The 15,588-nt window shown below is 33.8% G+C and overlaps 5 protein-coding genes across 12 annotated transcripts; 4 read left to right on the forward strand and 1 right to left on the reverse strand.

The window, feature by feature from the left end:
* The first annotated feature begins 510 nt into the window (after positions 1–510).
* Positions 511–2,701, forward strand: LOC111433727 (glucan endo-1,3-beta-glucosidase 11-like). 5 transcript variants are annotated; one of them, XM_023070898.1, is made up of 4 exons: positions 511–579; positions 660–1,118; positions 1,323–1,672; positions 1,752–2,053. In XM_023070898.1, exons 1-4 carry the CDS (start codon positions 540–542, stop codon positions 1,842–1,844), a joined length of 942 nt encoding a protein of 313 aa, XP_022926666.1. In that variant the 5' UTR covers positions 511–539; the 3' UTR covers positions 1,845–2,053. The 5 variants fall into 5 exon arrangements, with proteins under 5 accessions (XP_022926666.1, XP_022926663.1, XP_022926665.1 ...); XM_023070895.1 differs by lacking the exon at positions 1,752–2,053 and adding an exon at positions 2,447–2,701 and having other exon boundaries at positions 660–1,672; XM_023070897.1 differs by lacking the exon at positions 1,752–2,053 and adding an exon at positions 2,438–2,462 and having other exon boundaries at positions 660–1,672.
* A 2,104-nt stretch (positions 2,702–4,805) lies between these two features.
* On the reverse strand, positions 4,806–6,078 carry LOC111433728 (gibberellin 2-beta-dioxygenase-like). The gene is made up of 2 exons (XM_023070899.1): positions 5,608–6,078; positions 4,806–5,500 (listed from the first exon to the last, which is right to left on the reverse strand). Exons 1-2 carry the CDS (start codon positions 6,000–6,002, stop codon positions 4,891–4,893), a joined length of 1,005 nt encoding a protein of 334 aa, XP_022926667.1. The 5' UTR covers positions 6,003–6,078; the 3' UTR covers positions 4,806–4,890.
* Positions 6,079–8,415: 2,337 nt separating this feature from the next.
* Positions 8,416–9,596, forward strand: LOC111433729. The gene is made up of 4 exons (XM_023070900.1): positions 8,416–8,801; positions 8,873–9,019; positions 9,119–9,196; positions 9,283–9,596. Exons 1-4 carry the CDS (start codon positions 8,442–8,444, stop codon positions 9,481–9,483), a joined length of 786 nt encoding a protein of 261 aa, XP_022926668.1. The 5' UTR covers positions 8,416–8,441; the 3' UTR covers positions 9,484–9,596.
* A 998-nt stretch (positions 9,597–10,594) lies between these two features.
* LOC111433726 lies at positions 10,595–15,003 on the forward strand. 4 transcript variants are annotated; one of them, XM_023070891.1, is made up of 4 exons: positions 10,595–10,903; positions 11,003–11,054; positions 11,267–11,830; positions 13,390–15,003. In XM_023070891.1, the coding sequence occupies exons 1-4, from the start codon at positions 10,619–10,621 to the stop codon at positions 13,749–13,751; spliced, it is 1,263 nt and encodes a 420-aa protein (XP_022926659.1). In that variant the 5' UTR covers positions 10,595–10,618; the 3' UTR covers positions 13,752–15,003. The 4 variants fall into 4 exon arrangements, with proteins under 4 accessions (XP_022926659.1, XP_022926657.1, XP_022926660.1 ...); XM_023070889.1 differs by having other exon boundaries at positions 10,598–10,903; positions 11,003–11,174; positions 13,390–15,002; XM_023070892.1 differs by having other exon boundaries at positions 10,604–10,903; positions 10,974–11,054.
* LOC111433730 lies at positions 14,176–14,946 on the forward strand. Its single transcript, XM_023070901.1, has one exon. The coding sequence runs from the start codon at positions 14,304–14,306 to the stop codon at positions 14,745–14,747; it is 444 nt and encodes a 147-aa protein (XP_022926669.1). The 5' UTR covers positions 14,176–14,303; the 3' UTR covers positions 14,748–14,946.
* Positions 15,004–15,588: the final 585 nt, after the last annotated feature.

Genomic DNA, 15,588 nt, shown 5'->3' on the forward strand with positions numbered 1-15,588 from the left:
TCATTGCATCCAAATATATATATATTCATTGAATTAACCACTTTTAACAAAGTTGCCACAAATATACACATTTATTACTAGATTCAATAATTTATAAATGAAATGAAAATTAAGTTTAATTACATATAATTGGATTTTCATTTACATTTTACTTTACCAATATCAAAAAGAAAATCCGAACCAACTTTAATTTGGTCATCTTTGCAGACCAAATTGCAAGTAAAAGTACTCCATCAAGGACACTCTCGTAATTTCCACATCCTTATCCAAACATCCAAAGCCAAGTAAAAAGGTAGGGTCACCAACTTATAAATTATTTAATGAAAAATAAGAAATTGGAGCTTATGCTAACCTAATTAATATTTATAATCTAGACATTGTATATATAATTGTTTATATTATGATCTTTTGCTTGTGTACTAAGAAAGAGATGGTTTATTGGACCCATTGATGATGGGAAAAAAAAGAAAGATTTCATCCCATTTCCCATTTGTATATAGTACCCATTATTTGCACCCAAATCTCTCAACTCTTTTGCCATGATCCATTTTTTTCTTTTATTTTTCCTTTCATTTTCAGGTATGAGGAGATTATTTTGTTTTTAATTTTAGTGTAATTTTTGTTTATGTGTTCTTATATTATTGTTGTGATTTTGGCAGGAGTTCGATCTCTAGGTGTTAATTATGGCCAAGTTGGTGATAATTTGCCATCGCCGGATAAAGTTTTGGAGTTATTAACTTCTCTTAACATCTCAAAAGTAAGAATATACGATACAAATCCACAAATATTGACTTCATTTGCCAACTCCAACACAGAGCTCATTGTGACCATAGAAAACGAGATGCTAACGCAGCTTTTGGATCCTCAACAAGCCCTCCAATGGGTTGTAACCCACATCAAGCCCTATTTCCCGGCCGTAAGGATCACCGGAATCGCGGTCGGGAACGAGATATTCACCGGAAACGACACGGTGCTAATGGCGAACCTTGTCCCGGCTATGATGGCCATTCATGAAGCCTTGGGGGAACTAGGGCTAGGTTCATACATTCATGTCTCAACTCCAACATCCTTGGCTGTTCTTGAGGAATCCTTCCCTCCTTCAGCTGGTAGCTTCAAAGGTGAAGTGTCAAGCTACATTTCACAGTTTTTGCAGTTTTTGTCAAGAACAAAAGCGCCATTTTGGGTCAATGCATACCCTTATTTTGCTTACAAAGATAACCCTGATATCATATCTTTGGATTATGCGCTTTTGAATGCCATGACTTACTTGGTTGATCCTTCCACTAAGCTAAATTATGACAATATGTTGTATGCTCAAGTAGATGCAGTGATATTTGGTATGGCAAGGCTGGGTTTTGATGGGATTGAAGTGAGGGTTTCAGAGACTGGGTGGCCTTCAAAAGGAGACGTGGATGAAATTGGAGCAAATTCAGAAAATGCAGCCATTTACAATAGGAACCTATTAAGAAGACAATTGGCAAATGAAGGGACTCCTTTGAGGCCAAATACGAGGCTCGAAGTTTATCTTTTTGCTCTGTTTAATGAAGACATGAAGCCTGGGCCAACCTCTGAAAGAAACTATGGTCTCTATCAGCCTGATGGAACCATGGCTTACAATATGGGCCTTTCAACCTCTTCTGCATCCGTCTCTTTATCTTCTTCGGCCACTAAGGTAAGTTCTTTTTCACTAAAGCAAAATTTATAAAGTTTTGCTTTTAATTTTTAATTTTTAATTTTTTTTTTTAAAACAGACAACAGCAATGGAAAATAGAAGCTTAGTGTATTGGATATTTGTGTATTTGGTGATCAGTTTCCAGATTATTCTGATAAGAAGACCATTTTAGAGGAATTAATGGGTGATTAAGGGTTTCAAAGATTGAATTAGAACGTGGAAACCCTTTGATTAACCTTAGTTTTTAGAGTCGATTTGCTGTAAAATTCACTAAAAATGGCCTTCATTTGATTCTTCTGTAGCCATTATTAATTATTAAATTGTTCTTGATGTACAGCTCACTCTATTTCATTTGTTTAGTGTTATATTATTATTATCAATACTCTATTTCATTTGCCTAATTTATGGTAGGGACCGTCGACAAACGAAATGTGAGTATCCACACGGTCCGAGAAGCATTACACTGACTTCTGAAGAAACTATTCAACTTCGAGTGGCTTTGATAGCCAACAAAATAAAGAGACGGGCTTGGAGATAAGTTCTTGGAAAAGATCGGCCTGTTATCTATGATGATAGAAATGTATCGAATATAAAGCATATTAACGAAAAACATATAAATAAATAAAATAAAACAAAACAAAACAAAACATTAAAGTGTAAAGTTAAAAACTTTGTTTGGTGGCTTTATATTATCCACAGCAGACAAATGGTCGGCCAAGCTTTATTCCTTTGGCAAGCCCTAACCGTCAGCACGGCTTCATTTAGTGAATGCAGGATATTGAGGTGGCTGATGAGTCATGGTAGTGGATTACTGCATCAGACTGGGGGGGTCCTTATTTTTTACGCAAACCAGCATGTGCTGGATCGTACGCTCTAGAGAGAGACAAGAGATGCAGAGACATAGAGTGAGTGCCAATTACAGTCATTGCCATTGCTGAATCCTACGCTCTAAACCAGCAAGCGAGTGGTTAGTGGCCAATAGCGAGAGCATCGTGCACTAGATTGACTCCTTTTGTCTCTGCAATTGAAAAATATGAGGATGACATGATTAATCCTAGTTTTATTCTTTAATTATGCCTCTAATCGGCATAATTTTAAGATTAGTAATTAATTTTCAAGATTAGTAATTAATTATTCTAAAAATGAGATAAAATTAAATCGGAATTAAGTTTATATTAGTCTCGAAGCCCACCGAGCCCAAATGTAACGGTTTGGGCCCTTAACTCCATAAAGCCCAATGAGCTAATACGGCTGCTTCTTTCAGGCCCACTCAGCATTTACAAATGGCAAAAAATTCCGTAATTTATATATTAAAAAAAAAAAGAATGTCCATGAGCAATAACTATATACTCTAAAAGAAAAAAAAAATGGAAATAATTAACTAATTTTTCATAATTAGTTATAATTTTAAATTATAAATATAAAATATAATTTATTTTAAAATAATATTATTATTGCAAAAAAACTTTATTTATGTGGAGTCATAAATGTAAATTGACCATTGAAGAGATTAATTATTATAAGATAAGTTCAATGAACAAAGAAACTAATTACAATATTGAAATTAATGACGGCTTAAAACTAATTCAAACACATTCATCAAAACCCACCATTATTTCTTGTTTTCACTGAATTTTCCTCGTTGCCAATTCAACGATCCCACGTGCTCAAGAAAAATAAATGAATTCAACTAAAAAATTTAGGTCCATTTAATATGGTTATTTCCTTTATTTAAAACTACATTTTATTTAATTTAATTTAATTTAGTTAATGGAGTTGGTGCAGAAAATTGCGAAAAAGATAGTGGACAGGTTTCAACGTAAAATCAAACATGCAAATTAAATATATTATATAATTAATTTACATAATTAAAAATGGGATTTTAATGGGATGTTGGAATTGACCTGTTCTTTTGATTGAATGAAATTGGGCGAAGGGAATTAACTTGGGGCACATTTTCAAAAGTGGAGAGACTCCGACAGCAACTTTGAATTATTTGATTTGATTTCACATTTACAAAGACTGGAATATTAATTACATCCAATTATATAATTAATTCAAAATAAATCACAATTAGGGGAAGATAAAATTATAAAATTTAGAACCTATATTTAATTTCATATTGTGATAAAAACTACAATAGCTAGCTGTATTATTTATTAACAATATGTTTGAAACATTATATTTATTTTTATAATTTTACGTTTTTTTTGTTGGCCACTTTTATTGACTATAATGCACTATTAAGATCTTATTTCTCGGTTAAGAAATAACTTTTTAAAATTGAGGCTTTTAGGTTCTACTTTAGTTGTCAACTTTTGATCGGTTGAATTAAATTCTTAAAGACTTCTCAATTGCACGTGGATGCCCATTAATATTTCGCTTTAAGCATTTTTTTTTAAATGGATCAAACGTTTAAATTGATACTAATATTACAAATAAAACAAAATTGTTTCGATTATCAAATTTTGTAAATTATTTTCGATTATAAAAAAAACAACTTTTTTCTTAAAAGAAAATCCAAAGTCAATAAAATTATAGATCTTTAATTATTTGAAAAAAAAGTAAAAATAAATAGAAAGATTGACATAATTGAAGGTTGACCAAGAAGACTCGAGTCAACTTCGTGTGAAGTAGGGTTTCGTAAAAATCATCAATAAGTTGGATATCTCGGTCTCTCATGTGTCATTAAATACGAAAATTCTTTTTCTTTTTCTTTTAAAATTCCTTTTAGACGACGTTGACCCCAAAATTATAATTTTAAAAAAATTATTGTTGTCAATAACAGAAAAATTAATTGAATCAGACCAGCCGCAATCTCGCACTTACTTGTGTTCCAAAGTGTGCCGACGTCTACTAAACATCAACATACTTTAGGCTTCAATCCTATATGTAATTTAATATTTAAATAATAATCATAATCATAATCAATAATAACTTTAGTTCTTATCTCTATTTTTCCTTTTTAGAGATGAAAAAGAAAAATTATATAATTTTATTAAAAGATTTGAAGATAATTATTAAGATAACTCTAGAACTTAAAATTTTAATTAGTTAAAATTATTTTAATAATGTAAAATAGGTAATAAATACACTTATTTGATGTTCAATATTCTTTTTTTAGACATCAGGAACCAAAGTGCCTATCCTTGAGCAAATAAAAAAGGGATTAAAACAGAATTTGAAAGCTAGCACGAGTTTCCAATTATGGAATGGAATTAAAACCGCTCCGAATTTTGATTCTTCTCAAAGGGGCCTAGCCTGTAATCAGCCAATCTAGTCTTGTACGCCGCCGTTTTATATTCCCTCCAGTAGAATTCCTTGTACAAGCTCTCTTCTCCGTCTCCCAAAATCTGTGGCAATGGCGCAATCTTTTCACTCAACGCCGGCCCTCCAAAGTAAATCATTGAAACCCTCTCGATGTTACAATCCGCCACCACTTTGTGCTTCACGCTTCGGAATCTGCCGTTGCTCATCACCTGCAGCGCGTCGCCCACGTTCACGAAGAACGCCGCTGCGTCTGGTGGCACTGAAACCCACGCGCCGTCTCTCAGGCAGATTTGTAGACCGGTCGAGTTGTTTGATCTTAACAGTGATATGATTTGTGGGTCTGTGTGTTCCCCGAACCCGATCATGCTTTTTCCACCAACAGCTTGGAGCTCCGGACACGGCGGATACCGGTTGACTCTGAAACAACAATCGCTTTTCTCCTCATTTAGAAGCTTGCTTATTGTGTTTCGTGGCTCGATTTTTAATCCCTCTGCTATTAGCTCCGCCACTTCGCAGCTCAGCTTCTTCACCGCCGTCACGTACTCCTTCACGGCAGCGCTACACAAAAATTAGCATAAATTTTCAAATTCTATGAAAAATATATTTTATTTTACAAATTTGGGTTAAATTCAAAGAAACAGAGTGCTCAATTTTGTGTAACTTACATTAAAGATTTGGAGTTTGGGGCGAAAAGAGGGAGAGGATTTGCATTTAGGAGGAAATATTCAATCCACCCCTTATCGCCATTAGGGCCGATATTTTTGGAGCCATAGCCCAAAGGGTAAGGGGGACGAGCTTTATCTTTCTCAGCCTGAGAAAGACTGAAAAAACGGAGGGCTTCATCTTCCAGTTTGGTCATCAATTCGATGGGAACTCGATGGCTTACCACCTTAAAGAAGCCAATTTCTTCGCAAGCCTTGACGATGTGGGACTTCGCGTCAGGGTCTGCGAGGTCGATTGCCGGAATATCCGCGGCGGCGGCGGCGACGGCGGGTTTACATGTTGCTCGGAGAAGAGAATATTTGGCTAAATCCAATGCAGGCTGAGACAGAACAACCATGGCGGATTATATGGTTTTTCTTAATAAAGAATTGGAATTGAGATTTAATGAAAGAGCTACAGACCCAAGAACACTTCGTTGAGCTTCGTATTTATATATATATATATATATATATATATATATATATATAGATTTTTTGAAAGTTGCAATTATTTAAAGATTTTGAACCAATAAGAAATTTAATTATTTTCTCTTACAATTAAATTAGAATTCATGAGTACATTTCTTCTATTTCCAATTTTGAAGAAAGTGATAGATAGAGAGACTGTAATTATTTCAAAGATGGAAAGAGTGTCGAGTCATTTATATTAGAAATGAAAATCAAAAGGTCAATTCAAGCAGATTCTTTAATAATTTAAATTTCAATTAATTTTCAAAATATTCAATTAAGGAAATAAATGGTGTAATTTTGCTGTCAGTCCCATAAAAATCAAACAAAATCTGTGGGCATTCCATGCCTCCACTTAATACTCCTCCAAACAAGCTCATACATTCCAAACTATGGTCTAAGTGATTAGAAGCTAAAATGTATTAAATAATTTAACATAAATTTAGGTTAAAAATGTAATATCTCATGCCTAATATTTGGATCAGGATTCGAAATTCGAATTCGTTGCACAATGCACAGACAACCAATTCGACTTTACAAATTGAGGAAATAAAAAAGAAGGGCGGTGGAGGAAAAAGCAAGAGTTGGGCCGGAAATGGCAAAATAAGTGAATTTGTAAAATAAATATTAACAAAGAAGCTTTTAATCCATATACAGTCAAGATTGAGTGATTGGAGTGCAGCTACCGAATGCCAAATGTTCCAAATTTAAATAATTGTTTTCAAATATGCCGGATTGACTATTGAATAAATGGTCAAATTATAAATTTGGATATTTTAATTAAAATTTATAAATTGCTCATAAACAAATTAAGGATCTAAATCTAATTTAAACAAATTTTAAATTCATATCAAAACAACTCAAATCCCATAAATCAAGGGATTAGGGATTATTTGAACAACTAAAGTCAACGTTTTTTGGAAATTAAAATCAGATAAAAAAAAACAAATAAATCTAATAAAACTAAATCTCATACAAATAATGTACGAGGGTAGAAATGGAAGAAAAATACGGGCGTGGCCAAGTTTCCTTAAAAGAAAGTCTTAGCCATTAGTTAGAGTGACGTTGTATTTATAATTATTTCTTCGAGTTCCCAAAATTGGTCATTAAATAATTTGCTTGGGAGACAAGTTCGTGAAAATTAATGTCCATTGTTGGTTTATTTCAAGACATCAAAAATTAAATATTAGTTATGGATTATGTTTTAATTAATCATAAACTTCTTTTTTTTAGTTTTTTTTTAATGATAATCAAACTTTATCGATTTTCCATTTATAAGTTCGGCTAAAATTAGTTAAAAATTTGAATTTATTGTTTATTTCAAAATATACATTTTTATTATATATATTTCATAATTATTAATGATTAGAACCATTCAAATCTAACTTTAAAAAAAAAAAAAATTGTTTGAGTAAAATTTATAACTCAGAATAATTGTGTTGAGTTTAAAAAATATTCCAGCTCTATCCAATTCGCGAACACTCAAATATAAGATTATATTACTTTTTCTCGACTACCATTTTGAAGAATAAGGTAATATATCAAAATTAAAGTTTAGGAACAAAATTTATAATTAACTTATAAATAATTATTTTACGTTATCCTTGGTAAAAATTTATTGTAATATTGGATGAAATAACAAATTTATTTGGTTGCATAATTTAATGAATTATAATTGTGTATTGTTTTTTTGGGACATAGTTCGGAAGAAGATTTTTAGACGATCACATCAAGTTCATTTCTTTAGATAAATCATCTTTCAATTATAAATAAAAAATAAAACTTTTTTTGAAAAAAACATCCCAAAGACAATATCGTGAGATAGCTTTCCTCACCAAAAAATTCCTTTCTTGTCAGTGCAAAAGTATTCTAGATTTGCATGAGCACTCTCGTTGATAATGAAAGATCGAGCATCCTCGGCCAACCTCTGCGCTGATAATGACGACCCATTGGTTGCTAGCCGTTGGATTCAAAGAAAAAGATTTTTTCTTTTTTTACAAATTTAATCTAAAAAAACAATTATTACCTATGTCAAAATAGTGTGCCAACAAAGACATTGATCCATATCAGTTAGAGATAGAAACGAAATATTTGAGCGTGAAAATCTATAATCAGTAGATAAATAGCGAGACTGATGACGATACATAACGAAGAGTAAGCCGAATGGTGGAAAGTAATGATCCCAACATTCTAGCTTCCGTACCCACACAGAAGCAAAGAATCATTCTTCCATCTACACAAGTTTCATGCTTTGAAGATACAAAATCCCATTTAAATTGAACTTGTTGTTAGCCCTGTTTCGGCACCGCGAGCTCTGTTCAAGATACAAAATGGCATATTTCTCATTAGCATTTGCAAGAGACGTTTTTGTGATGATGAAAAACTTCCTCAAGAGTTTTAAGATCCAAACCAAATATGGAACAACAGCAGGAGCCACAGCATCGAGTGTCATAATCTCCGGCATTGGTCTCATGTTGATTTATGCCTATACTCAGAGGAAAAAGGAGAAAAAAACCCAGCGTGTTTTCACAAGATCAATGTCCATAGGAGCTCTACATGGTGGCAGAATAGCCATGAAAAGAATGCTTCAATACCATAAAATACGAGCAAACCAAGAAATTCAACATGATTATTTGGAGAAGTTAGAGAACATGACGAACACAGACACTCCTGATTTCCCACATATTCAGGTGAAGCATTTAACTTTTACTATCAAACAAGTTGTGTGGATGCTTATATTGATTGTTTTAATGTGCAAAAGGACGTTCTGGCAAAGATGGAAATGATAGGACAAGAAGACAAAGCTATTGAGATATTAAAAAAAGCAGTAAAAGAAGCCAAGGAGAAATCACTGTCATACCATGAATATGAATATCAGATGCTTCTTGTAGAAGCGCTCATTTACAAGGTGTTTCTTACTACAAACTTGTTTCTTAATCGCTCACATTTGATCCAAAAAAATGTGAATCTCAGCCTCCAAATTTGTTTTTTTTCTATGCATTTCTAGGGAGATATTGAGGAGGCAGCAAAGGCTGAATGCTTGAATCACGATGAGCCTTCAGATGTTCGACGATTATTGTATAAGGTACATAATTGTTCATATATTTCTTGTAGAAAAAGGGTTAAAAACCTTATATTTGTCTGTGTGGCATTTCTTCAAACACTTGGCAGACAATAATTGAACTGCTGCTGAATAACCCCCAAAAGGCAGAAGAAGAATGGGAGAAGTTTAGGGAAATGAGAGAACAATTCTTCTTACCACCTGACATTAAAGACTCTGGTTTTTACAAGCTCGTCAACCATTTCGAGGATTTTAAACGAGTCGTCGACCTGCTCAAACAAGACATTGATCAAAAGAAGAAAACAAAATAAAAAAGCAAACAAGCCCCCTCTAACTTTTACTGCAATTGTGTGAATAATTTAGGAAACTCCAAATGAAAAGAAAAATAGTGATGAAATAAAATGGAAGGACATTTGAATGCCAACATAATCGATACTTAAATAGAGATATAATGTTTAAATCTTAAATATTCATTTAATTTTCGATTTAATTTACTGTATATTTTATTTTATTCTTAATATTTAATTATTTTATATTTTCCTCACCTATCTTCCCAATTTTATTTCTATTTATATTTCTCATTCTTAACATGGTATCGGAGCACTATCTTCCCAATTATATTTCTATTTATTTCTATTTTTCATCATGGTGTCAGAGCACCCATCCACCTATCTTCCCGATTCTATTTCTATTTATTTCTATTTCTATTTATTTCTATTTCTCATTCTTAACATGGTATCACAGCACCTATCTTGGTATTCTTAAATATCAAAAAATTTCTCTACCCTGAAATCAGTCAGCTTCAAAATTTCGAAGGTTGATTTAACATCTTTATTATATTCATCACCCTGATCAGCCAAGATGCTCACTTGTTTCAATCAAATTAAATGAAACAAATTATCAATCATGAGTAAATCAATTATGCATGCTATTATTGTCAAAAAGAAAATTGGCTTCGGCACAATTGAAGAACGGTCTCAAGGATGCAAATTTAATTGAATTTGAACTACGGAATCAGTGCAATAGTATGATAATATCTTGGTTAACTCATTCAGTTGAAGCAGATATCGACGAAGGTATTATTCACGCCAAGACAGCTTATCAAGTGTGGGTTGATTTTCACGATCAATTCTCACAAAAAAAAAATGCTTCAACAATTTTTTCAACAATTTTTTAGATACAAAAGTCTATAGCAATGATGTCACAAGTAGCTATGACACGTATATTTCACCAAGGTGAAAGCAGGAGGAATTAGGAGCAGCACCCCCATTTACTTATAATCAACTTCAAATACAATTATAAATCTCGTGATTTAAGGAAAAAGTAAAAAATAAAAAGAAATAAAAAAATAGAAACGGTTATAGGTTTTGGAGAATGAAAAGAAGGGGGAGTTAAGTGAGGCAGTAGAAGACGAAAGAAACAGAATTATATAAAGGAGATGAGAAAATGGATGGGGAAAATGGAAATACAGAGGTGTTATTATGGGAAAGCCGGGTTGGTCTACGCCTCTGCTATTCCAATCAAAGCTCTTCTGTTTCTCTCTGTTTTACCTTATCTCCTCCATTTTCCTCGCTCTCTACACTTCTTTCTCCTCCTCCAAATGCCTCTTCCGATCCTCTCCCTTCGATCCCATCCAGTTCCCTCTCTTCTCCTATCCCTCCTCCTATGGCGAGCACAAGTACGCCATTCCCACCCTCCGCTCCTCCTGCTCCACCCCTATCTTCTTCTCAGGTACGATCGTGCTTTCAAAATTCGTTTATTAGGTTTTTCCTCTGTTCCGATCGATGTTCTTGTGTTTCAGATTATTGGATGGTTTTGAATGAGATCCAGGTAATGCTGTGGAATTCCTCTTGGCGGTCCTCCAATTTGAGGTATCTCGCTGGTAATGCAGATAGTTTCGGCGGCAATTTCTCGGCCGAAAAGCGATTTTCATATTTCGATGATAATATTTCTGTTCCGATTCCTTGTGGATTTCTCAAGAAATTTCCTGTCACTGATTCTGGTACAGCGAAATTCGGATCCGATTTCTTCGCATTTCTTTCTCTGTGTTTCTCCGATTCTTTTTGTACGTTTTCTCAAAACGAATTTCGGCAGATCAAACTGCTATGGAGAGTTGCAACGGCGTGGTTGTGGTTTCGGCGATTTTCAACGATCACGATAAAATTCGGCAACCGAGAGGCCTCGGATCGAAGACTTTGGATAACGTGTGCTTTTTCATGTTTGTTGATGATACCACGGTGAGAGGACTCGAAAATCACAAAATAATTCCTACAGGAAACTCGTATCCTGATATAATCGGAGCTTGGAGAATCGTGAGAGTTTCAACCAAGAATCTGTACCAAAATCCTGCCATGAATGGCGTAATACCTAAATATTTGGTTCACAGACTATTTCCAAACTGTAAATTCAGTATATGGGTGGACGCCAAGCTTCAGTTAATGGTGGATCCATTGTTGTTGATTCATTCTTTAATTGTGACTGAGGATGCAGATATGGCCATTTCCAAACATCCGTACTATATTCACACAATGGAAGAGGCCATGGCAACTGCCAGATGGAAGAAATGGTGGGATGTTGATTCCTTGAAGAACCAAATGGAAACTTACTGCGAAAATGGGTTGCAACCATGGAGTCCCAGTAAGCTTCCATATACCACAGGTAATTTTTCATCTACTTTTACCATTGGTAATTTCTCGCCGTGGTTGTTTCACTCATAATGTTCCTTTAATAAATTAGTCCCTTAGAAAGTAATTAAAGTTTTGATTCTATTTTACTTTTTTTGACCATATATTCAAATATAGCAATTTTTTACCCAAACCATTTTTTTTTTTTTTTTGTTCAAATAAACAATGCATGCAACCTTTTATACCCTCCTTGAGTTGGCAATAGACCAAAATAAACAAAGCATAGAAAGATTCCAACTGAAACACTCTTTCGTAAATTTCGTCCGCTTGCATGAACTGGATTAGGTCAAAAGGCACCAAAAATAATTTCTATGGCCTTAGTTTTGGCTATGGCTTTGCCTTTTGTAAGGTTGTAATTAAGCCTTGGGAGTCACGTCTCATGCATATCATGGCCCTTCCCACGGCTTTCTTGCTTGCAATCCAAGATTTTTTTTTTATTATTATTTTTGAATGATATCTATGAAAATCATAAATGAAATCTGTAATTTAAATTCCTAAAATAGAAAATTGGCCTAAACTATTGATTTAATTCATTTATACTTTTTAATAATGAGTATATCTAAGTAAGTAAAGTTTAAAAAGTTCGAATGACTTGATTGAAATTTTGAATTATATCTTAACATTATTATTTTTAATTGAATGTGATAGCAATGTATTTATTAGATGAATTTTAATTAAATTTGTATAATGCATGATATTATTGAGTTGATTAATGAACTCAATAATATACTACGAAAATATAATGACAAAATTTATATATAGTTTAATTACTATTATTGTTAATGGGAAATACATAGAGAAATTAGTGGGAACCATTAATTATAGTTAATTTGAATGTGAAGTTGTCGTAATTATTCATCTGGTCCTTTTTGGAGAGAGTATTAAGGGTAATGGAAGCATATAATCCTCCATGATCAGAATATTGGTCTCTCCGCGAGGCACGTGGAATCATGAAAAACCTTTTTTTTTTTTCTCTCTTTATTTTGTTATTTATTTATTATTATTCCTTTTGTTTTGTTCAACTCTGCCATTAGTGGGAAGATCAACTCTTTCTGTATTACTTTATAGATTCTCGAAGCTTTATCTTTCTATATTTTACGTAGTCAACACATGATTTATTGTTTCCATCCCTCTATTATTTCCTAATACTATTTTAAATATTAATAGCACATGATAGAAAATATATTACTATTAAATTGAGCACGAACTAGTTCAAGGCTTATTTGTTTTAATTACGTTTTTAATCGCCATTTAACAATGTGTTTTTAAAAAAAATAATAATAATAATTTTGGCTTTTCCCTTGTTTTTTTCATCAATTTTTATCTATCTTAAACAAATTTTATTTTTCAAAAGTAGAAAATCGAATATTAAAGGGAGACTTTTTTTTTACACTCTTTTTTTTTTTCTCTCTCTCTAGAAAAAAAGTATTTTAGATTTGTTGGATGAAAATATTTTAAATTTGATTCATCCAACCAGAAAATAAACAATAAAGATTTGATTTTTTTAATTTTAGTAGAATGGGTGTTTTACAGATGTACCAGATAGTGCCTTAATCTTGAGGAGACATGGAAGGGGAAGCAACCTATTCTCTTGCCTTTTGTTCAACGAATTGGAAGCTTTCAACCCAAGGGACCAATTGGCTTTTGCATTTGTGAGAGATCATTTGACCCCATCCATCAAAATCAACATGTTCGAAGGAGAAGTTTTCGAGCAAGTTGCTTTGGAATATAGGCACAATCTCAAAATCAAAGCAAATCGTGGCTCTGAACTGGACCCCCAAATCTCCAAGCCCATACGAACTAAAAGGGCCGGCCCTGATTTGCTGTATGTCAATGGCAGTTGTTGCAGCAAGTGTCAGAAATATCTTCTCCAGATGTGGGGTGACGTTTCCTGATTTTACTTCTTTGTCCTTTTCTTATGCCACCTGTTGGCTTTTCCCAGGGGACAATAGCGTCAAAAGTAAAAGCTTGACAGGTCAGCCACACTACCCCTTCTCTTTTCCTTTCTTCTATTATGGACGATACGGCGTCGTCTGGATGCCAGTGTGACGAGTGTAGGTAAATATTGGGTTTAGAATACTTGCCAAATGCATTATTTCCTTTTATTATTATTATTATTGGAAGGTAAATATTATTTAACGAAAAAAAAGATGAAATCGTGACATTACCAAATAGATTACGGAATTTTCTTTCTAAATAATATTTATAAATGTTCTTTTTTATTTTTTGAAATTTAAAAGACATTTTTGTTATTTTCATGAGGTCGAGAATCTTATATATGGTGGCGTGGTATCGTATTTCTAATTGGTTGTTATGGTCACTGGCAAATTCAAATTTATGAATTCGCCCCGGAAGAACACGAAATCTCATAAACTACCCAAAATCGGACTATAAATGCAAATCCTCGATCCAACGAATGTGAATTACCAAATCAAGACCCCGGAAAAATGTCGACGCAACTTGAGACCCACAGAGCAGATGCCGAGATCTACCATGGCGACGCTATCTGCAAGCAAAAATCTCAAGAACTTCTCGATCAATTCTTTCTTCCCCGAGGACTTCTCCCCTTAAACGACATCCTCGAGGTCGGCTACAATCGGACCTCTGGTTTCATCTGGCTCAAACAGCAGAAGAAAAAGGAGCATCGATTCGTCGCCATCGGACGCACTGTCTTGTACGACACCGAGGTTACCGCCTTTATCGAGGAGCGCCGCCTCCGCCGCCTCACCGGAGTTAAAAGCAAGGAGTTCTTCTTTTCGATCACCGTTTCCGATATTTATATTGATGTACACAACACGAGTAGGATCACGTTTGGTACTCTGACTGGAATTTCAAAGTCTTTCCCGGTCTCTGCGTTTCTGATTGAAGAAGAAACTGATCAGAAGAAGTAAAAATTATTGGGGATTGAAGGAAACGATCGGTGAATTCTACTAAATTATGAGTCAATTCGGGTAATTTGATGATACAAATCTATGTTCGCTTAAAACTAGGGCACAGATCCCCTGCTTATTTTAGTTCAAATAGTATGAATTCAGTTGCAGAAAAGTGAAATTACTCTCTGAATTAAATTTCAGTTGTAGATTTCATGTACTTTCATCTTCTAAATTTGGTGATCTTGTTGGATGATGAACGCTAGTGTTCGAATCTCCCAAGGTGTTTTAGTATTGTAGAAGTTAAGTTCATCTTCAATTGCGGCTGTTCAAATGAAAAACTTGAAATCCAGATATTGAAGAACACAAAAACTGGTACGAAATTTCTTGCCTGTTTATGATAAGCAATTGGCATCTTTCACAAAGAATGAAGTATATTATCAAAAATTCTCACTGGAATCTTGTTCTGTTCTTATTATGTGTGGTGGGAAATTGGGATCATCAGTGACAGCCACTCATAGAACATTGAGAATTTGATGCCAAAAGCTGATTCCTCAAGCACCCATTTCAGCCAAAATCTTCGACAATCTGTTAGTGGCTGAGGAGGGTGAGCGACGATTTGGGGCGAATGAAGTCAATGACAACTTACATTTCCCAACCAAATTACGAGCATAAAAAAAATGGATGATTTAGACAAAAATGAGATTTATAAGTTCATCATGTAGTCCTTCCTATTTTTAATTGTTTGGGGAAACAGGGCAGCCTGGCGAGATATGATTGATCTGGATGACTTCAAATGTCCGCAATAAAAGTTGACATATAGCTCAAACTCAGCTACATGTGAATTTCTTAACGTTGTCTT

Source organism: Cucurbita moschata, unplaced genomic scaffold (genome assembly GCF_002738365.1).
Source record: "Cucurbita moschata cultivar Rifu unplaced genomic scaffold, Cmos_1.0 Cmo_Scf00043, whole genome shotgun sequence".
NCBI classification, from domain to species: domain Eukaryota; kingdom Viridiplantae; phylum Streptophyta; class Magnoliopsida; order Cucurbitales; family Cucurbitaceae; genus Cucurbita; species Cucurbita moschata.